At 41.0% G+C, this 23,316-nt stretch overlaps 1 protein-coding gene across 2 annotated transcripts in view; it reads right to left on the bottom strand.

The window, feature by feature from the left end:
* The window catches only part of MYOF (myoferlin), a 147,323-nt gene that overhangs the window by 30,528 nt on the left and 93,479 nt on the right, over positions 1-23,316 (bottom strand). For both annotated transcript variants that reach the window (XM_090277959.1, XM_090277958.1), the window contains 13 exons: positions 22,222-22,385; positions 19,601-19,715; positions 17,708-17,813; positions 16,197-16,342; positions 14,090-14,263; positions 12,039-12,147; positions 10,766-10,843; positions 8,607-8,788; positions 8,353-8,511; positions 8,132-8,230; positions 7,045-7,206; positions 4,809-4,974; positions 1,552-1,628 (listed from right to left, as the gene is read on the bottom strand). In XM_090277959.1, coding sequence (XP_090134085.1) covers positions 1,552-1,628; positions 4,809-4,974; positions 7,045-7,206; positions 8,132-8,230; positions 8,353-8,511; positions 8,607-8,788; positions 10,766-10,843; positions 12,039-12,147; positions 14,090-14,263; positions 16,197-16,342; positions 17,708-17,813; positions 19,601-19,715; positions 22,222-22,385 — 1,737 coding nt within the window. The remainder of the gene's footprint in view (positions 1-1,551; positions 1,629-4,808; positions 4,975-7,044; positions 7,207-8,131; positions 8,231-8,352; positions 8,512-8,606; positions 8,789-10,765; positions 10,844-12,038; positions 12,148-14,089; positions 14,264-16,196; positions 16,343-17,707; positions 17,814-19,600; positions 19,716-22,221; positions 22,386-23,316) is intronic.

The raw sequence follows: 23,316 nt of genomic DNA, 5'->3' as shown, positions 1-23,316 counted from the left end.
GGCTACATGTACATGCCAGGTAGGACATCAGCAAGCTTGTAATTGGCTCTTTCAAAGCTCAACTTGACTCATTTGGCTCTGCATAGACAATGTACTACCTTGCTTCCCTTATGAACTGGTAGAGTTTTAGAGGAGAGTCCAAACCAGTCTTTCTTATCAGCACAGTGTACCTCAACTAGGTGTTAGGAAAGCAAGCTGATCAAAGTCACTTATAATACAGTGGGATACTACCCACCAATGACGACTACTGTCATCCCAAAGCCACTAGGCTGCCACTTAAAAATGCTATGATGTAAACTGAACTTTCACAATGCGTTGCTACAGCAACCTAGTTATCTGTTAATTATTTTAAAGAAATGAATGAGAAGAGTGGCACAGATTGGCTTTATTCTTCTTGACTGCCCCCCAACCCCCACCCCCACACCTAGGGCTACTGAGTATATGGCAGGAGAACTGATGGACAATGGCAGGTAAAAAAGTTGCAGGCAGATTATAGAGCAGCATCTTAAACTGCCTTTTTCCAGAGTGCTGTAAAAATGTACATAAAGGACCTTAAGCATATTATCCTTAACTTCTCCCTAGGCTAATACTGTTTAATTGGGACTCCCTGGGGTAGTTTACAAAGTGGACACAATAGTTTTGCAAATTTGATATTGTCATTTGTAGCCATGGAGGATTCTCAGGGAATAGAATCTAACACACTGCTACCCAGTGCTGGCTGTGGAGACCACATCTAACACGGTCCAGTTGTTGGTGAGTTTAATCCAGTGGGAAGGAAGTGGACCTTTTTTTTTTTTTGTAAAGCACTGTTTATGGACATAACACATTAAAATGCAATCATGTGCATTTTTTGGCCAGTTTGCACATTAAAACATGCTGTGAAAGTCCATCATAAATGCCAACAGAAACAGGGAGATATTTGATGTTTTCTTTTTTCTGGGCTGAGACCCCTCCCTTCTCCTTCTTGTACAATTGGCTGGAATGGTTTTCAAACAGGGTTTAGAGTGAGCATTTCCACCAATTTCTTGACTTCAAAACCACAGTGAATATAAAAATTGGGGCTATCCCATACACTGATAAATAGGGTCATTAAAAATCCATGACCCATCTGCTTCATGCAGGGAAAAAACTGCTGTGCTACATGCATCTATCTTCTGAACATTGTCATGCTATTAATTTGTTCTTGAAATGTCTTTTTCTAGCAAATGATATCACTCAGACTGCCCACACCAATGGTTCTCAGACTTGCCTGCAAATTAGAGTCACTTGGGGAGATTTTAAACATATACTAATGTCTAGTTTCTCCTTGGAAGGGAGGGAATGGGCTTGTGGATTACTTTAAGTAATGTGGGTGACTGAGGGTAGAGAGCATTACTCTATACAGCATCATCGTAACTTTTGATGAGTACAAGATTCAGATTCTTTACCTTGGAAAGATGGTTTGATTATTATTTCAATTGCATTGAATGGTTGTTTGACTAAATTCACCCAAATGCTTAGATATCTGGAAAATAAAGCTGACATTATTCAGTGATCAGTTCTGAAGCCTACCTTTGAAGCCAGTAATGGTTTGGTGTCTTCTATTTCAATAATGACATCCCGGCAGGGTGGGGTAGACATAAAGGAGGCTGCAAGACAATTTCATAACCTAAGATGCTTATAAAAATATAGTGGTGAATGTTCTACTCCCAGTTCAAGTTTAACAGCCACAGAGTGGATGGTAGATTTTACTCCTGGATGTGACTACTGAAAGGAGAGGACCACCCCCGAATGCAAGAAACAACCCAACAATTCATCACTTTACCCAAATATAATAAGATTTTAGACATTTTCAGGGGACTATATGCCCCCCTCCCCTGCCCCTGTTTTTTTTGCCCTGGACACTTAGCCCTGGGTCTATATGTAGGAAATGCTCCAAAAAGAATTGTGTCAATACATTTCTTTAGAGGATGCGGGAGTGCGGGGAAGTGGTTGAGGGGAATCTACACCTAAAGGAGCCTCCTTTTCATGGACTCTGTTCTGAGGTGCAGAAAAGCAAAACAGGGTGAACAGCTGCACGTTCCAGTGGCTCCTTCAGCCCTGGTTGTCACAGTGCATGCAAAAGGAAAAGGCACATGCCCCGACTATGTAATTTCCAGACTATTTTGGGGTTAGAGCAAGGGCTCACGAGGCTTGGCTCAGGTAAAGGGGTGCCAAAGCCTCAGCCTAGAGCAAGGGTGATGGTAAGAGGTATGCTTACCCTCTAGGGAAGAAGCATTAAGCAGTCAGACATTCAACAGGAGGCCTGAACCCAGACAGAACAAACTGCCAAGCCAAAAAGCGCTTTCTGTATAACCGCCCAGGCAACTGACACAGAGAACATAGAAGCGTGTAGGGAAGACACACTTTCTAGGTAACTAACCATGCACCAGGTATGATCTCATTTAATCCCTCAACAATACTGTGAAATATGCACCATTATCCCCATTATAAAGATTAAAAAGCAAACTGAGGCTAAGAGAAAGCAAGTCACTTGCTTCAGGGTAAACAATTAGTGGTGAGCAGAAATAAATAATCTAGGTCTGTCTGAATCATAAGCTTGTGTTTCAACCATCATACCAGAGCCCAGAGCAGAGTCTACACTCAATAAATGTCAGAGAAAGGATCAAGGTGACATTGGGGTGGCAGGGCAGACTGGCATTTATTGAGCATCTGTGATATACCAGTTGCTGTGCTCGGTCATTGTGTGGCCATGGGCACCCCAGGTCTTTCAGCTATCTCTGCACTTCCCAGCTAGCTCCCCACGACCCCCGGCAACTGCAACAACACTGAACACGGGAGCCAGGTGGGCAAGCACATGGGAACACAACTGTATGCAAATTCCTTCTTAAACGATCAGCTCTCCACTTTAGCATCCTCGAGTAAACGAAGCCTCAGGGACAGGAGGAAACAGCTATCCCCTGTGCTTCCAACATTAGGCCAACCAAGTATTCCCTCAACCCTTACCCTGGCATTTTTGGTTCTAAGAACGTGCCAGATCAATGTAAAATAATAGATTCCAGTCTAGGAACATTATGCTCCCCACGGTCCTTAAAGATTATCCTCTCTGGGGGCTCTCTGAAGCCCTGACCACACTCTTCATGTTAATGACACAGAATCACTAAACGGGAGACCTCTGCCTCGAGCCCAGCCTGTCCCTGAGCAGCGGACACAGACAGGTCCATGCAGGTGACTGGGGCCAGAGCAAGCGTGCAGCATTTGTACCCTCGTATCAAAGAACTTTCTCTCATGAAAATAGTCAGAAAAACGGTAGGAAAATGGTTTCTCACCATTTAGTAGCCTCAGATAAAACAATGCCTGAAGTTATTAATCCTTGCTGTTACAAAAATGTTGCTATTTTAGGCTCCCTCGATTCAGCACAAGACACTTTGCCTGGGAAGTTTATGGAGAAACGCATGTAGGGTTTTGCTCAAGTGTGACTGTGGACTTTATTTTTTCCTCCTCTCTGAATCAGGGATACAGGAGGCTCAGGTGCACATAGCAGATGAGTTTCAGAAGCTCTATAATATCTATACCAAAAGATTAAATAGGACTGTTTAGCAGCGCAGCTGCTTAAACAGAAGACATCTGCTGCTTCAGTCTTGAGGTACTCGTCGGCAGCCGTCCGTCTCGAGAGACGATGGTGTAGCTTCTTAAGAGTCTATCTGCACCGCCGAGAATGGCTGTGCAGTCCGACTCGGGAGTGACACGGTATCTGTCTCCTCCCGTGTTGAATCGACATCTTGCGATGTCGCTGGAGTGTCCTCTCCAGTGGAGCTGAAGCTACAGAGCCTGGGCAGGGTGATATGGAGGGTCTGCTGTTGCCCATGCAGCAGACCCCCCCTCTCTTCGCAGCTGAAGGGTCCAAGGGAAAGACGGAGTCAATACAGCTTGGCTTCAGGTGCGCCGCAGGAGTTGCCGGTGTTGACTACAACGTCAAACCGCCTTAGGGACTCCGGCTCCGGATTTTCTGTCGGGGTTTACTCCCTTAGCCTTTCCCCTGAAGAGGTATGCCGCAAGGCAGCGGAGGTCTTGAGGTACTAATGATCAGCTAAATGAGTGGCAATTCTCCGTGGGGTCTAATCACACATGAGGTCAGGGGCCCTGGGATCTTGTTCACTGATACAACCCAGTCCCAGACCCAACACAGACCCTGGCACATGGTAAGGTAAAAACAAGTCAAAATGCTATTGATTAACTATTTATCATGGGACTCTAAAGTAAGTACCATGCCCGCTCTATCATTTTCTCATTAATTATGTGATCTAAGGTAAGTCATATAAACTCCGCAGGTGTTATTATTTCTTGATGGATAACAATGAAATAATATCTTCCAAATTACATCTCAACAATGCTGTGATGCATGAATGAGGTGGAACAACAGATCAAAAGCAATTAAGAATAAAAATCCCCGCTCAATGCTCACATGGGGTGTCAGGGGAGGGCCCTGTATTTGCTCATCAAAATCTTAATCACAGCAGACTGCAATCACTCATTTCTTTGTCCGTTTTCCCTGCTGGACTATAGACAGAATTTCCATTTCCAAAAATGAAGGTGTCTATTCCTTCAGGAACAGGATGCCTAAGAAAATAATAGCTTCAGCATTGGGTCCCTCTGAAACAAGGCCAGGATTCAAGGCTAGCTCTGCCACTCACTAACTATATTACCTTGGGAAAGTTACACAGTTCGCTCTAACTCAAACAATGAATATGTACCTGAGAAGGTTTGTAAAGATGAAGTCAAGTCATGCATGAAAAGTGCCAAAGTGTTATTTACAGGCTTCCATTTACCTTTGAGCTGCGGCACAATATCCTCCTTTCCTGCATACGGGTCGCAGCGGAAGCGGTCCAGGTGGTCGATGGTGCACTGGCCGACAACAGGCTTCCGTCCGAACTGCCTGTGGTCGATGACCTTGATCACCAGCGGAGGCATGTACAGTTCCTCTTTGGGCAAGAACTGGGGGTCACAGAGGTAAACATCACTTCTCTGTACAAGACCTGACAAGAGCAGCTCTGCCAATAAACAAACACCTCCTGAAGGACCAACCCAGGATCTTTGTGCCCATTTGGCGTAGCCCAGGGGACTCTCAGTTAAGTACTTGAGTAACTTACCTGCTGTGCAAGCAGCAAATGCTGAAAGGCATGAGCTCTGAGCCAGACCACCCGGGACGGCGTCCTGGCTCTGCCACTGGGAGCTGCATGACCTCAGGGAACTTTCTATGCCCCAATTACCTCCTCAATAACAGTAGGGTTGTTGAATTAATACATGTGAGGTGCTTAAAATAGTACCTTAGTACCTGGCTCTGCTCTGTGACAGGATGCAGACTTAGCACTTAGTTGGAATTTAAAAGTGATCACATTAAAACTGAACGTCCAAGGGAAAAAACTGTCTTTTAGCCCTGGAAGTTCAGTGCCAAAATGAGACGCTCATTTTTCTTCAACCCCTTTTGGTTCATCCACGTGGAATTTGGTGAACTTGGTGACTGTCTGATGGGGAATCATGGGCTGTTTTCAGGTGAATTTCCACCTCTGGCCTGGCACAGGAATTGAAGAAGCTGGGGTCGACTGAGTGGTTTTCCTCCCCTTTGACAATCAAGGGTAGATTCCAGAGTCGAACTTGGGGGCTGTGGAAGACGCTGAGGAGTGGACACAGATGGTGGCATGGCCTGCAGATCCCACTTGGGGATTCTGGTTTGGAGAATCCAGGTGATTCTCCATCCTACATCATTGTAGGGGAAGAGCATGGGCTTTGGAGTTGGAAGGACCTAAGTCCAGACTCTGGCCACCCACTTGCTAGCTGTGTACATCACCTAAGCTCTCAGGTTGCCCCAAAGTGGGTGTAAGAGGAGTGGAAATGCCTGCTCTGCAGGGTTTGAGTAAAGACTGAATGCACGGAGCTGTGGCTGCTGCTGTTGCAGTCTTGACACTCACTATGGGACTTGGGTAAGACATTTCCCTCTCCCGGCCTCAGTTTCCTTGTCTGTAAAGGGAGAAGTTAATCCACAGGACTCTAGGGTTCACGGGCAAGTGTGTGGGAGATACCAAATGACTGGGCTGGGGAAAGGAACAAGGTTCTGGACCTTCTACCCTATCAAACTGAAGAAATACCTTTATTTTAATTTTTTTAAATAGTAGAGTAAAACAGAAAGATTCTTCCTTTTAAAAAGTTAAGGACTAAGCCCTGGCTGTTGTGGCTCAGTGGATTGAGCGTCGGCCTGTGAGCCAAGTGTTGCTGGTTCGATTCCCAGTCAGGGCACATGACTAGGTTGCACATCGGGTCCCCAGTTGGGGGCGCAAGTGAGAGGCAACCACACAGTGATGTTTCTCTCCCTCTCTCCTTTCCTCTCTCTCTAAAAAAATATAAAATAAACAAACAAACAAATAAATAAAATTTTTTTTTTTAAAGTTAAGGACTGTGGAAAAAGTAGGTGATGTCTTCTTCCAAAGTGTTCTGAGGTCTGTGATGGAGGACTGTGAATGGAAGTGGATGCAGCTACATTTCTAACAACTGGAGGGTAACTTCAACCAACAAAGTAGATGCCATCTCAGGGGCACCTAGAGGTGGGGCCCAGTCACAGGCTGTTAGGGCAGTGCCCCATCACCCCATGCGGGTTCCTCTGTGACTGCCCCTTCCCCAGTCAGCCAGTCCCTATTGGGGGTTCTGGTCCATGTACACCTGCAGGGCCACAGGGGAGGGTTAATGCTCTGCCCTCAGGGCACTGACCAAGAGCCTGCAATAGATAGCTGAAGGGATGGAAAGCTTATTGGAGAAATACATTAGCATTGCTCATAGACATTTCTGTGTCAGTGTGGTTGTTTGAACCTTGAAGAAACCATGACAACAGTGTAAGAATCTAAGGGGGAAAGGTCACTAACAAGCTAAATCCAAGGCTCTTTTTCTATTTGTTGTCAGACTTTGGAAATATATAAACTATGTGTAGGGGAGTGAGGTGAAAATATTTCATATTTCCAATAAAAGTTCAGCTATTCAATACACATGAACTATTACAGAGTCTTGATACTGTACCACTTTCATGAAGAGAACGGAACCTGGGAAGTTGGGTGTCTTCTTAAGGTTTTTGATGACCACTGACTCTACCCTCTCCCCTCCGCACTCCACAATGAGACTGGGGGCTGTGACAGAAGCCATCTGGTAGTTCTTCATGTTTCTTAAGCCCCACGCTAGAATCTAAGAAAACAATGTAAAGAGAAGGGAAGGAAACCCAGCATATTAAAAACAATATTCAAAAGGAAAAATTCTCTCATAATAACCAGTAAATTCTTTAAGCATGACTTGTGCAGATTTGCTTAAAATCTCTGAGAAGATTATCCTAGAAAGCCTGTAGGTCATGAAAAGAAAGGCAACTTGCTTCTTTCCTCCCCTGCCTGAGCTGCTAAAATAGCAGAGCTGTTAAGAGTGTAGGAATCGAATCCTGGCTGTGCCATATGACAGCATGTGAACTTCCAGCAAGTTAGTTAACCACTCAATGTCTCACCCATAAACAGAACAGACAGTATTATCTCTCATCGGTTATTTTAAGGATCAAGTGTAAACTTCTTAAAAAGGTCTGACATGCAAGCAATGATAGCTGTTGCTTCAAGCCATCTGCTCAGTCTTTGAGAACTCTTAGCAAGGCAGCCTGAGAACAGAATCCCAAGGTAACAGCTGCTTGACTAAACAAGGGAGAGCAGGCCAGACACTGTCCACGGAGCTACCTGGTTAGCTCCACCAGCCTGTACCTGCTCCATGAGTGACACAGCCCCATTTCCTATTACTCCCTTCTCATGCCCCGCCCCCGCCTCCCTCCCAGGTCACTTCCTCTCTCTCCACATACACTGGCATGTTGTTCTGAGTCTGTCTTCCCCTCTCCTAGTTCTCCAGTTGACATGGGAAACTCGGAAATCCACCTGCTCCCATTTAGTGAGATTTCCTCAGGGTTGCTAGAATGGACCTGTTCCTGCTGCTTTGACAAGCCTTCTATTTCCCTATTTCAAAATTTTGAGCAAATTCTACAATAAATTGGAGACAGCAAGATCCCATTTCCTATATGAAAGATTCCGGTTCTATAGCCACATCCATTTGATTTGATCACAGAACATAGAGGGCAGCATACCTCAATAGCAGTGAACTGAACCACAGGCCTGATCCCCTGGGGGACCATGTATAGATTTGGTGCCCTTTGTGAGGGAAGGATGGGAAGGTTGGAGCCGTCCTGTGAAATAAACATGCAAATGTCAATGCCTCGCTTTAGTCCACATAGACAGTGCCTGGAGTTATTAACATGTTTTAAGCAGCTGCTCTGAAAGTATATATGAGTGAGGATTCAGCAGGTACCTTGTGTCTCAGAATCAGCTCTGCAGTTACAAGGACATCCCCACAGGCCTTGTCTCCGTTCATTACTGGGTACCACAGAAGTTTGGGCGTGATGTCCATTTCTGAGTTTAATTTCACCAGGGGAGAGCACATGCTTCGTCCTAAAAATTCATCTTTTCCCTAGAGAAACAAACAATCCTTTAATTCCCCAAACAACATTCCTCTACATCTCTATCCATTCCCCCAAGCCATCTTAGAAACTCTAAATTACCTACCACTTGGTCACTGTCAAAAAGTTCAATAGTAACTTTGGGTGGATTCTGTAGAACCGTTTGGGGTTCCCCATAGATTTCAACTTCATCAAATATAACCGTTTGGTCCCATGTGGGATTCAGAGTGGAGTGGATGATCTCCGTGGTTTTACTTCGATGGAGGAAGGAGACATGAGCATATGGGTCTGAAATCAAATAGGAGAGTAACAGTGGGGACATGGCCGAAGTCTGAAACCAGAGAACTCCTAGACGAAAACATAGCTCCTTGACATTGGCTTAGCCATGATTTTTAAAAATTTGACACCAAAGCAAAGGCAACAAAAGCAAAAATAAACAACTTGGAACTACATCAAACTAAAAAGCTTCTGCACCAAAAAGGAAACCATCAACAAAATGAAAAGACAACCTATGGATGAAGGAATAAAGATGTGGGAGATTTAGAGATATTGATACATATGCACACACAATGGAATATAATTCAGCCTTTAATAAACAGTAAATCCTGCCATCTGTGACAACATGGATGGACCTTGAGGGCATTATGCTATGTGAAATAAGCCAGACAGAGAAAGAAAAATACTACATGGCCTCACTTATATGTGGACAGCCTCCAAAAGTCAATGTCATGGAAAAAGAGAGTAGAATGGTGGTTGCCAGGGGCTGGAAGGAGGGGGAGATGGGAGAGGTTAGTAAAAGGATATGAATTTCAGTTATGAGATGGATAAGGTCTGAGGATCTCACATATGACATGGTGACTGTTGTTGATAACAATGCATTGTATAATTGAAATTTGCTATGAGAGTAGAAATTAAATGTTCTCACACACACAAAAGGTAAATATGTGAGGTGGGGTATGTGCTAACTCAATCTGACACAATGCATATGTATATCAAATCATTACATTGTACAGTTAAAATATAACTTTTTCAATTATACCTCAATAAAGCTGAAAAAATATAAGAAAAAAATCCATTTCTCCCCCATGTTAAATCATTTCACCAAAACTTGCAATTGCCTGGAGCTGACCTAGCTGAGTAATAACCTAATCTCTAAACTAAAGCTATTTTGCGTAAGCCGGAAGGGTGCTTGGTTTTTAGCATTCAGCATCATCTGAATGGGACTCTTTGCTTTTTGTTCCATTTTGCTTTTTGTTCCAATGACATATCTTATATATCCAATCGCAAAAAATGTACTTGGAGTTTTATACAACTTTAGTTGAGAATTTTAGTAGGATTCTCACTTTGATTTTCAATGATTGAGTGCCCCCTGGTGGTGAATATTTGAAAATATCTTCAAAAACCATTTTGGAGATGTTCTATAATGGGGATAACTTTGAATATGCTCTAATTTGCAAGAAAAGGAAATAACTTATATATGCTTGGAAGGCACCTCACAGTCGACGTGAGCATGCCAGAATGTCAGGCAACTGCTTTAAGAGCTGCTCCCACAGAAGGCCCAGGGAAGCTCTGCTGGCCTTCAGCCCCAGCAGTGGGATTCAGTAGCACAAAACCCCAGACCGCAGGTGCCCTGACCTTTCCCCTCTCCACCCCTCAGCCTTCCTAGAGCCAGTTCAAAGGTGACAAAATGAACTGAGCTGTCAGTGTGAGGGGTGATGAAGCCTCAGGTTTTATGGTGCTGGGAATTTGGGTAGCAGGCAGCAAAGGAGGTCAAGATGGACCCCACACTGTTTCAAGCCTGTACTGTAGGTAAATAGGTGAATTTGTGATTTTTTGTCAACTGGAGAGGACTACAAATATATATATGATCTTAAATGTAAATATATGATCTTAACTTACAATCAATCTAAGAGACCAGGGTGTATGTATAATACAGCTATGTGTATAAACAGAGAACAGAAACTGCTTTTCTTCTTGGTGCTTTTCATTACTTAATCAATTAATGATTATTAGTATTAAAAAGCCATGAATGCTCTATGTATCTCTATCACACAGCAGCAATGCTTGGCATTATACTCAGTGCTTATTAATCTAATGACTGAGTGATTTACATCACGTATATCAAACTAATCTCAATACAGAAATGCTTTTTTGTCATTGGTAGAAATAACTGAAAGCATTCACTTGATGAAGAGCAGAATCATGCGAGCCTGCTATGTAAAAAGGTGTGAGTTGAAAGTGTTTTGTTTTGTTTTTTTTCTTTACCTGAAAAGCTATCCTTGTCTAAAGCCATGAGGTTTCTGGCTTGGTAGATATAGCAGCGCAGATGGTACATGTAGACTCCTAAAAAGAACAGGATGGAGGTTACTTACATGAAATGTAATATTGCAAACTACTATTTTCCTGGAATATTTGGAGATAATACGTTTCAGATAAATAGGTCACCCAAATCTACTTCTCCACAGTAAAGAACACATATAATGGTGATAGCATGTTCTCTCAAAGTAGTTCTGTTTCCTGTAAAATGAAACATATTTTAGAAATACTACAGTAAGCCCTGGCCAGGTCGCTCAGTTGTTTGGAGTATTGTCCCATGCACCAAAGGGCTGCAGGATTGATCCCTGGTCAGGGCACACACCTGGGCTGTGGGTTCAGTCCCTGGATGGGGTGCATACGAGAGGCAGCCGATCAATGTCTCTCTCTCTGACATCGATATTTCTCTCTCTCCCTCCCTCTCTTTCTAAAATCACTAAACAATACTACAGTAAGCTTAGTGTAAGTCTGTCAATCAGGAGGTCATTACTCCTGGTGTCAACTACCTGGATTTAGGGCACAGCATGTCGTCACTGACCTTTAAGAGGAGACTGGGTATCCAGCAGTTATAGAAATAGGGTTTTCTATACTATCTCAGCATCAGATCTAGGAAACAGTTATTTGCTAAAAGTTTCTTTGGTATTTCAAAATCTTTATACTCCATATCCTTATTATAGTAACACATACACAGCTCCACCCCACACACAAACACATAATTGGAGAGACAGTAGAGCACTGTGAATCACTGCACAGATTCTGAGAGCTAGACTACATGAGTTCAAATCTTGACTCTACAGGCTGTAAGTGCTTACAAGCTGTAAGACTTTAGTCAAATTGGGTAATCTGTTTGTACCTCAGCTTCCTCACCTGTAAAATGGGACAAAAATAGCACTCACTTTCTAAAGACTTATATAACAATTTACTATTATTATTACAGAGTAAGTCTGCCTCATCCCAACACTCCTGAAGGTTATCATGGAAACCAACATTTTGAATATTTTTTTCTCATCAAAATCATCTTTTGGGGGGCTGAATAGACAGAACAAGTACATATTGAATAGATTATGTTAAAATTAACGATTTGACCACCTTCTACCCCAAATATAATTTTTAAAGCTGTATTTTAAAATATCCTCTTTCTCAAGTGATAAAAATGGTGTTTGAAGCATTTTCTAGTGATGAAAATCATAACGTCAGAACATATGAACCCATGTTTAAGACTTACTATCAAAATTACAGGAAACAATGGGAGTGTTTGCACCAAACACGGTGGTAGCACTGTGCTTCCGCTTTTCTGTGCTTTTTTCCTCTTCCTCCTCAGTGGTGTCTGCACCCTAAGGAGGCAGAAAATCAATTAACACCGCCTAACAATGAAGAGGCAAGAATGACGAACTAATGGAAGAGTGGCTGTTAAAAGAGATTTTTTTTCTTAACCCATCACTTCATTTTTAGAGATGAATACAGCCTGGGACAGTAAGTGACTGTCACTTAGATGGAAAGTGTGCTAGAGCAGGAAGTTGAAGCCAGACCTTCTACCTCAAGTTCGGGCTTACCAAACCCTGACACTGAAAGAAAAAAAAAAAAGGAAAAGTGTAAAGGATAAGTAAGGTGCCCTGGCTGGTGTGGTTCTGTGGATTGAGCGCTGGCCTGCGAACCAAATGGTCACTGGTTTGATTCCCAGTCAGTGCACATGTCAGGGTTGTGGGCCGGGCTCCCAGCTGGGGGTGTGCGAGAGGCAACCACACATTCATGTTTTTCTCCCCCTCTCTCTCCTTTCCCCTCTCTTGAAAAATAAATAAAGTAAAATTACATTAAAAAATAAATAAAATAAAAAGATTGAAAAAAAGGATAAGTAAGGGAATTAAAAGGATGGGAGGAGGAGGAGACAGCGCAGCGGAAGAAGAACACAGCTGGGTCAGCGTGCAGAAATGTAAGCATAGGCTGTTCCTGATCAATACATAGTGTTCATTTTTTTTTTAAGTAGATAACAGAATCAAATTATTCAGAAAGAGTACAGAGAAAGAAGGCAGAACGGAAAAGTCAAGAAATACAACTTAATACTGTATTTATGAGAACATACTATGTAATGAAAGAAATAGAAAAAAATAACAGAAGAGGGAAAGATTATTTAAAATATCAATAGAAAAATGGCAACTTTGAAAACAAAGTTAAAACCTCATCATATCAATATAAATTAGAAATTTATTATAAAATTCAATGCAAATTATAAAATAATTAAGAAAAATAAAATACATAAATTGTTATCAAAAGCTAGGCTAGAAAGTTACATCTTAACAGTAAGTCACTGAGAGAAAACAAGGAAGATAAGATGAATAGATTTCATACACAAATATTTTTAATACTCCTCTGTCTAAAAATCCTTATCAAAGAGATACTAAAAAGTCAAATAACAAGTAACGGATTTGGAAAAAAGTTATTACCATAAATATAACAATCAAAGTATTGGTAGTCCTAATCTGTAGAGAACTCCAACAACTTAGTAAAAAATATATAAATTAATTAATTATGCAAATTAATACAATAGATTTAAATGTTAAATCAAATGAAATATTAAAGACTGTAAATTTAACATGGAAAAGATATGGTTGGTTAAGAACACTTACATGTTGCTGATAAGAATACAAAATATTTATTTTTTTAAAAATCAACATCTTTTTATATTAAAAATATTAAGTTAGATTTTTGGCCTTGGCTTTAGTAATTCCACTCATAAAAATTTACTCAAAGGGAAAATATTAGTCACACAACACATAGTGTTCTTAAATCAACCACCATCATTTTATTATTCATTCCTCCCATTTTTCTGCTTTTTTCTTCACTGCCTTCTGTACTGAGCTTCCATATGAATTGTTCTTTATTCTGTGAGCCATCCTTCTGTCTCTCCCTCCTGCCCACCACATTGCATATTTAACTTTCTTGGTTTATTGAACAGCTGTAGTTTACAAGCTATGATCCAAGACCCTGTGCCTTGGATATTAATAGATGTCACCTGCAACAAGGGTTTGAGAACAGATATAGTTGGAAAATGCTAGGTGAAACAACATTAAACAAGTGTGTCTACAGCAGGACTTCTTAGCACTTTCATTTGTTAACGGTGTATTCACTCTACAAAAATGACTGAACACAGGATGTGAAGCTTTCTCCTAAATTATATGCAGTCTTGCAGTACTGGAGGGACCTCTATGAAATCAGTGCTATTGTATCCAACATTCATATATTTTCCTTAGACCAGTGTTATTATTAGTTGTTACTTACAAGGGCACCTTCAAGTTTGAAGATGGCAGCTGCACCATGTGTTTCTGAAGGAGCCATTTTTCTCCTCCAGCGTCTGCGGCGAAAGGTATCAGAACTCCGCTGTTTCCAGTGAAATTTCCAGCCAATTAAAGAAGCATATTCCCAGCCCTCCTGGTCCTCAAATTCTTCCATGGCCTAAAACAGGTGTAAAAGTTATAATGATGATCATCATGATCATGATCATGATCCTTATATTGATAAAACAAATTATTTTGTCAGTCAACAAATAGGTATTGAAAATCACCTCTGTGCCAAGCACTGTGCTAGGAGCCAGGGACACAGCAAACAACAACACAGGCAGGCAGTCTGCCCTGCAGGGCTGATAGACTACAGTGACACAGAGATAACCAGACGGTTAACGTGGAAAGAGACGTTGCCAAGGGGTGGCTGTATTACCAGGAGAGGCACCTTATTCAGACGTCAGGGGTGGGGTGGGGTGGGTAAAGCAAATTGCTTCTTTCTCAAGTTGCTATGTTCTCACTTTATTAACACATAAGAAAACATTGTTATTGTGATATAGTTTGGGAACCATTATTATCTCCATTTTATATATGGAGCAAAAATTGATATCACCCTCCCCCAGGGTTTAAATGTCTTGTCCAAGGTAATAGTTGCCATAACTAATAATTACATAATAGATCAACATATATTACTTCTGTATAAAAAGTATAGCACCTTTTATCTTAAAACTGTTTATAGTTTTCATTGTTCAATTCACTCACAAAATATGAATGCCTACGATGTAACAGGGATTGTGTTAAGAGCTAAGGAAGCAGGGAAGAGAAAGGCAGAAAGGGTCTTTGTCTTCAGGTAGTTGACATTTTAGCAGTGGAAATTTTATGTAAATATCTTAAAAGTATGACTAGATTTAATAAATGTAGGATAATACTGAATAATAGTTATGATTATAGAAACAAGAGCTCCATGTAGGCTCTCATCATTGTAGGGGTTATTTTTCCAACTCTGAATAAACAGAAAATCCAAGTCAAGTACAATCTTATCACTGACCCTCCAGTAGTGTTCATAGTGGCATTGAAACAGCTCATGTAGCCAGGAGTGAGGCAGGGGAGGGAATCTGACCAGTCTCAACAACACTCTTGGGTAGGACTAGGTCAAGTTTCCAGGCTTCTGATTCTTTCCACATCACTTTGGTGCTCTCATGTAGAAGGAGAGAGTCAAGTGCCTCTAAAAACTTCTCACCTCATCAGGATAGGGATAATTAAATAACAAATACGCATTGATCAGCTCTTTCAATCTACTCCATTATTTATTAGGAACAAGTTCCTGAGCTGGCAAGATGGTACAAAAATGACTACAGACCTATCTTTGTGCCTGAGAAGCTCACCTTCTAATAAAAAGTAACTTCATTCAGTCCACCTACTGTGAGTAAGGAACTTTGTGGGACAGCAAGAGTTCTTGTTAGGAATTAGTCTAGCTTGGGTTCAAACACTGGCTCTATCAGTTACTAGGCACATGGCCTAGAGCAAGTCGATGTAATTTCTGTGAAATGGGGATAAAATGTTAACCTTGCGGACTGTAGATAATGCACATTCAGTATCTAGTATTATAAAAGACACACAAAACACTCCACTTATTACTGTGATTAGTATTATTGTTCCACTTGGTTTATTATTATACCTTTTATGCTCTACCATTCCCTAATTAGAAGCAGGATATTATACCCATTTTGCTGATGAGAAACAAAATTAAACCAGGATTTGAATCCTTGCACATCATATTCCAAGTCCTGAGCTATTGCCACTATTCCATTATGCTACCAAATCACTTCTGCTTCTGCTACCTCTTGAGTGGTTCTCAATATTTAGTCTGCCTCAAAATCACTTGGGGGACTTGTTGCTGGGCCCCACCCTCAGAGTTTCTAAATCAGTAGGGCGCTTGTAACAAATTCCTGTTGTTGCCCCTCTGGGTGAGGAGCACGCTTTGACAACTCTGGAGCAAGGCATTAGGTCTCTGATTGGCAAGTGGTGTCTGTAGGAATAGTTAAGTGGAATGCTACATGGTCTGGAAGACAGAACCCAGCCCGGCTCCGTTCCACTGCCCCTCTTACCTTGGCAGTACTTGAAGCAGTTTGTGTTGAATCTTTCTTGCGTTTTCGGACCAGCCTTCGCCGTCTATGAGTATGATACATTTTCTCTGCAGCAACCCAGGATTTGGGCTTATTATCAGGAGGAATGGTAATTCCATACTCCCAGCCTGGAACAGAGTTTGTGAATGGTTATCCAAAGGAGATACACTTGCCAGATTGTCAAATAAACTTCCCATACACATTCAGTCACTCTCTCCACCCCCAAATACTCTCCACTATTACAACTGAATGCTACTGTTCTTTTCACTTTAGCTGCAGTTCAGTCAAACTGAATACAGCAGTATTCCCCTGGCTCCCTCTTCAAAAGCTTCCTTGGTGGCCATGGGGATCCCCCCCACCACCGCTTTTACACCTCCAGTCATTCATGGTAATTGAATACATGTAAGAATAAAGCACAGTACAAGAGGAAGATGTGAATGGTGGTTAAAAGGGTGTGGCCTGTGTAGTCACACAGCATGAGTTCAAATCCCAGCATCCACACATCCTGGCTGTGTACTAAAGAAGTTTCCTGCAAGTTAGTAAACCTGCCTATGGCCCAATTTCTCCAGCATGATGGTAAAATACACCTTTGTAAAAAAGAATTAATCAAAATAATGCATGCAAAGCACTAGGGCAGTGCTCAGCATGTAGCTTATACTCAGTCAATGTGAACATTAAAAGGTCTGGTGTGTGCATCAGGATCAGCAAGGAACTTGAACTTTATTTGAAATCTTCTTTATGGGGGGGGTATAAAAGGGACAAATGGTAATGGAAAAAATACAATAAAAATAAATTTTAAAAAGAAATCTTATTTATCAATGTTAGGTCTTTCTTTGTACTACTCCCTCTTAGAAGGAATAAACCCATCAGATTTCCTATTTTGATAATTCCAAAGGTTATAGTTCATTTAAAGCTTAGATTACTGTTCATAAAAAGGGATAAACACCATTAGCAGAGGCTATGTCAATAATCTGCATTATTGTTGAAGAGGATTTTGAAGGTATTTTATAGTCTCCATGGAAGGTATAGGGTGTGGTTAGAACAGAGAAAATTTACACTCCAGTTCCCTTCCAAATTCTCATCACAGATCCCCGGCACCTCAAAGTCCAGCCATGCAGCCCCCTTGCCTCTTATTTTTCACTCTCGACAGTTTCCTGCCCCTGCACCTGTCCAGGTACTGGCTTGTCCTTTCGATTTTGCATGTGAATCATCACAAGTAAAATTCACAGGACGTGGCTGTCATAGACCAACCAACAGGAGCAAGATGCCTTCCTCCCAAGGAAACTTGACTCTGACTAACCAGGGCATGCTGCAGAGCCCCATCTATCAGGTAACAGATGTAAAATGTTGCTTCTCTCTCTTAGGTCTATCAGGGTGATCACTTCATAAGGTATATAAATGTCTAATCACTATCTTGTACACCTGAAACTAATGTCCACTATAACCCCCCAAAAAAACAAACAAAAATATTAAAATAAAAAATAACACCTTACCTTTCTCATCCACTGCACGATTGATGTCATATTCCCAGGCATCGTCTTCCCATTTCCACCCAGGGGGGCACGTGAGCTCACTGGGTGATGCTGCTTTATCACCGTTCTTTTAAAAAACAGCAACAAAAAATGAAGAGTTACAACTAATCCATAATGTCATCTAAAATGCAAAGATGAGATATGATTCCTGACATTTAGCTATGGTATTCACATGATAACTGAGATACCACCTTAAATATCAGTCTTACTCATAAAAATCTCTAAGCTTTATTTAGGCACAATTGCTATACAAAAATTAGTTTTTGTGTGTATGTGAATGTTTTTTACTTATTTATATTTATTTTAGAATACTGTTTATACCATTAGATAATATGTTAGGTTGAACCATGGGAAATTGTTTTCATAGGTCAAAAATGGTGAACTATCAGTAGTTTCATAGGGTTCAATTTAATATTATGAAATGGTGCAACTCTTTTTATGAGGGGTTATATTGGAAAGAAACTCATCAGAAATGGATAAAGTATGAAAAACACATGTTTTCAAACATGGAATAATGGTGCTAAAGGTTGTAGATATTGATCATGTAAGACTGAGGAAAGTTTATGTTAAATATTGACTTTAGTTCTGCATAAAAACTGATGAAGTTTTATGAACAAAATAGTCCATAATAAAGGAAGTAAAGGCGGTCCATAAACATACGGAAAAACACTCAGCTTCACTTTAAATTAAGAGCGTGAAAATTAAAATAGCAACAGGATACCATTTTTTCAAGTGTTGATGAAGATGCTAAGGCAGGATGATGAGTGTTTAGGAAACAGCCCTCTGACATGCTGCTGCCGGAAATATAAATGTATACAAACTCTTTGAAAGCAGTTGGGCAATATTTATCAAAACTTATGTGCATTGAAACCTTGACCAAGCCAATCCAGGGATCTATCCTACAGATGAACTTTCAAAAACTGTATGTCTAAGGATGTTGATTATCACATCACTTATAAACACCAAGACTGGGAAAAAAAACTAAATGTCCACAAAAAGAGGACCAGTTCAATTATAGTGGGTGCATATAATAAAACAGTGCAGACAGTTTTTAAAGTTCATTAGAGCAAGGTGATTCTGATAGGCTTGCACAGATCTAGTACAACCTGTTTCTTTAACTTGTCATAAGACACTTATTAAAGATTCCAAAATCTGATAAAAGCAAACTTAGATTTTAAAGAGAGAATGTCTTTCTTGGGGTTCATAAATATTTCAGAGCTATTTTACAACTATCTTTTCTCTAATAAAGGCTAATATATATTAATAGTAGCAGAAGAAAAAGCTTCATAATAACAGCATTGTGTCTGGCAAAGAAAAATGTATAAAAGATCTATTATGTACTGATATCAAAAGATGGCCAAGATACATTATGTGAAAATTACAAGTTGTAGAACTGTGCATACAGTTCTATTTAGGTGGAGGAAAATTTATATACTTGTATAAGAACAGAAAACTTCTATCAGTGGTTATCTCTGGGGGATAGAATATGGATTATGGAAAAGAATTAATTTTTATTTCTTTGTATGCTGTTTGAATATTTTAAAGACTCAAACCTTCAATAGGCGATGACTTTTAAAATGAATTAAATAATAAGTAGACATTTACATTTTAAAAAATTGCTCAACCTTTACCATGTACCAACATCTAGTTCAATAGGCCCAATGTCTTTTCTACAGAAAATAATTACAGGTGCAGTTGTGTGGCTTGCTATGAATGCCCGGCTGTTCAGCACAAGAGACGGAGCAGAAGAGAAGGGGAAGCCAGGCCTGAGGCTGGTGGATGCACAGACCATGCATGGATCCGAAGAGCTAACGTGTAAGGCTCTGTCTCCGGAGCGCACCACGCACCACTCACCGCATCGGTGTAAGTGTCCTCCGCGGGCTTCCATTCGCCCCCAGGGTAGCGACTCTCATTCTGATATACTTCATCTGTGAACTCCGTGTGACCCGCATCTGCCTCCGTCAGCAAGCTGCAGGCCAGGCTCGTGTTACGAGAGAGGAATGGTAGCTGACAACCCCAGAGCTTTCCAATGGTCCGGAACCATCGGCAGTCTGGGTGGCACCAGCTCCCTCCTTGCTCTAGCCCTGTGGGTTCTCCACCCCCAGCTCCTCTTTCTACTAACAGCTTTTGACATTCCTTTGTTAAGGGGCCTGCTGGAACAATGAGACCTCAATTATTGAGGAACTCCTCATGCTAGCAGGGTTGCTACTTCTCAGTCATTAAGTGGGGACTGGGAAAAAGGATTGTGGACAGCTTATTATAGGATCCTCAGGTTCCATATATCTGTTTCAGTTGAGGGATGTTCAGCTTTTTCTCAGCAAGACTTTTGGCAAGCAGTTCAAATAAATAGGCAGTTATTATTCCTCATTCACCCTATTTTTAAAAACAAAGCGGAGACAGTCTCATGAGACCAATGTGAGAATTTTTACTCATGGCTTGCTCAGTTTAAATTTTCTGGATAGTTCCTAGGTAGACAGCCAAACCAGGTCATTTAAGACTCCAGACTCCATTTGGGCACTTGAGAAATCTATACTGACTCCCTGCCATGCCATTTCTCTCTTGGATATGGAACTGTTTTGACAACCCATAGAGGAAAGTACAGAGGTTCCAACATTGACTTAAATCTTCTGCCAGGTAACCACTCCAGTGAGGTTTCCTTTTTCCTTTACCGTTTCTACATCTTTTCCCTGCCGTATTCTCCCCTAGAATCAAGCACTGGAAAGAAATCAGAAAACAAATAGCCCAAACCATTTGTATAAATTGGGCTCATCCATCACTTCTCTGGGCCCCAGAGGAGGGGAATAGAACACCTGGCTGCTGCCTGTGAGGTCCAGTCCAGGCCTGACATGCTTTGGCCTTTCTGCTTTTCCAATCACAATGCCCCCTGCCTTTCCCTGTCCTCACTAACCTTCCTCCCTTCTGTCCAATTCAAATCTCATTTCCTGTCTCCCTACCAGCGACCCCAGCTCCATCCAAAGTAAGCTGCCATGGGTTAAAAGCAATCATGTGCAAACACTGGGTCTTAACCGACCAGACACAGCACCCTCGTGTCCCTCCTTCCCTGATGCCTGTGTGATTACAGGAAGCAAATGTGGACAGATATCACAAACTAGTTTGAGATTTTAAAATCCAAGTTCACAAGCTCGTTTTCTCCAAACCCAAGGATGCTGTCATGAAGTGGAGGGAAGAGGGACCCCTGGTCCTGATGCTGTTGGCGACACTCAGAAACCAGGCTTTGGTCTCCGCCAGACTCCAGGGAAAACACGCTTCCCGCTCTTTACTGTTTCTTCTTCTTTTCCCTTTTTAATAACAGCTTTTGAGATGTAATTTACATACCATAAATCCAGCCATTTAAAGTGTTCCCTCTTATTGTTTCATACAGATGTTCCAGCATAATAGTTGAATGCTGGCTTTAATGCCCAGGCTAGACTTGTAACACTTACAACCTGAGTGTCTTTGGATAACTTAAATAAACTCTTTAGGTTTTGGTAAAGTGGAGATAATACTATTATTTGTTAGAAGATAAATCTCTGTGTTGTCTCCTGAATTTCTGCACACAGGCCCTATAACTTTTTGGTACAGACTATTTTTTCAAGGCTGTTTACATGGGAAACTTTGGAAGACAGAGATGGTGTTTCTTTCTCGAGCAAAGAGCTAGCATGCTTACTACCCATTATAAAATATTTGGGTTCCCTAAACTCAGGGTTTCTCTCCTGTCACATAATCCATTGCATGTGCAAGTGCCATGTGACTATCTTCTTGCCTCCTTGTGGGGATTGGGACTTAGAGAAGTCAAGTGAATGTTAACCGTTTGAGTGCCAACATTACTGTGAACGACGCTGACAAATTTTCCCAAAAGTGCCAGCGTTGCTCCCAGCAACTCTTTTTCAATGACTATAAATGTAAATAACAATGGAATAATTTGTATTTTATGTTTCGTTCTCTTTTTTTGTACCTCAGGTTATATATTGATATAATTTTTTCTCACGTTGACCCAAATTTCAAATTACGCAAATTCTCAAAGCATTAATACTCTGGTGTTGCTATTGCTGTGGGCAATAAAGTCTTTATTCTCTGAATTAGGAATCTTGCGTCTCCTACCAGTATCCAGAGGTGACATTGTTAAGCTTACAAGAAGGTAAAAATCTCAGATCCTTGATAACTTTTGACACTACTTATCTTGTAGGGCTGCAGTCTATATTCAATAAGTGATGTCAGTGCTTAGCACATAGCTCGGCACATTCACACATAATAAGTTATTGATAAATGGTAGTACCACGGTCTTTCTATATTTGTTTGTCTCATAATGGAACAATGATGACCTCTTTCAAGTTTCTAAGAATTTCTATAGACTTACTCCTGCTCATTGGGTGTCATATAAATATTAACAAAAATGATGATGGAGACGATTCATTTACCAGTTGCTAGGGAGAAACTTCATTGCCATCATTTTTCTCAGAAAATGGAAAACTTACCTTCTTTCAGGATCAACTGTCCAGTTTCCTTCCCATTCCCAGCCTTTTGGAGGAAGAAAGAATTCCCTTTTGAGTTTTATTTTTCCTGTGACGTCAGAAAATTTATGGCGACTCACTAATCCAGAGGTGCCCCATTTTCCAAACATAAGAGCTTGATTTTCATACTATTAAATAAGATTAAAAATGGAGAAACTCCATTAGAGAGCAAGAAATAGAAACAGCCCATAAATTTTCAAGTCTATCTAGGACTTATGCTAAACAGCAATACAAAGTGAAAAAGCTTTATACTCAGAAGGTGTTTACCAAATTTGGGCTGTTACTGATTATGCAACTTAGGGCAAAATTTTAATCTTTCTAAGACTCAGTGTTCCCATCTGTAAAATGGGGATAATATAATACTATCTTCCTTATAAAGTTATTCAGGAGTTCAAATGTGCAAATGATCATGAAAGTGCTTTGTAAACGGTGGTATACCATGCTAGCTGTTTCCATTATTATTTTGGATGGCTCCTCATTGTTCTCTGAACCTAATCTTTTAGATACCTATAAAAAGTTCTCAATTCATGAATATGCAGGCTTCTAAGTTTATTTGCAAGCCTATTGCCTAGAAGTTGGGGCACATTTCACCACAGAAACAATATTATAACTGATGCTACATTTCCCACGGAGTCCACAAAGAACTCATCTGGAACATGAAGGTTGTTTAGCACCTAAAAGTTCTGAGCCTTCCTCCCCAATGGTGGGTAGACCATGACCTTTTTGGAAGCAGGGTTAGTGGCAAGAGCAGACTCTGGTTTACAGGCTACTTCTTTCTAAGTTAAAATTTATAAATTTCCCATGATCTGCCCTTTACTATATCAATTATCAAAAGGGTTGAGATTTGCCAGGGTGAGTGTCCCTGTTTGGGTCCAAGCTAAAAGTTCTGTTTGCCTGTTGATGAGCTCATTGAGAAGGTGATTTGCATAAGTGATAGGGGAGTTTTGGCTGAAGGAGAAGGGAAGACGTTTTAGTAGGTGCTGATGAGACATTGGGTTCTGGGACACATAGTACCTGTCTCAGATACTGACTCTGAGCCCCAAGAGGAGATGAGTTTGA

Source organism: Furipterus horrens, unplaced genomic scaffold (assembly GCF_987537825.1).
Source record: "Furipterus horrens unplaced genomic scaffold, mFurHor1.1.pri manual_scaffold_5, whole genome shotgun sequence".
Taxonomy (NCBI): domain Eukaryota; kingdom Metazoa; phylum Chordata; class Mammalia; order Chiroptera; family Furipteridae; genus Furipterus; species Furipterus horrens.
This window is presented reverse-complemented; position numbering and strand designations above follow the sequence as displayed.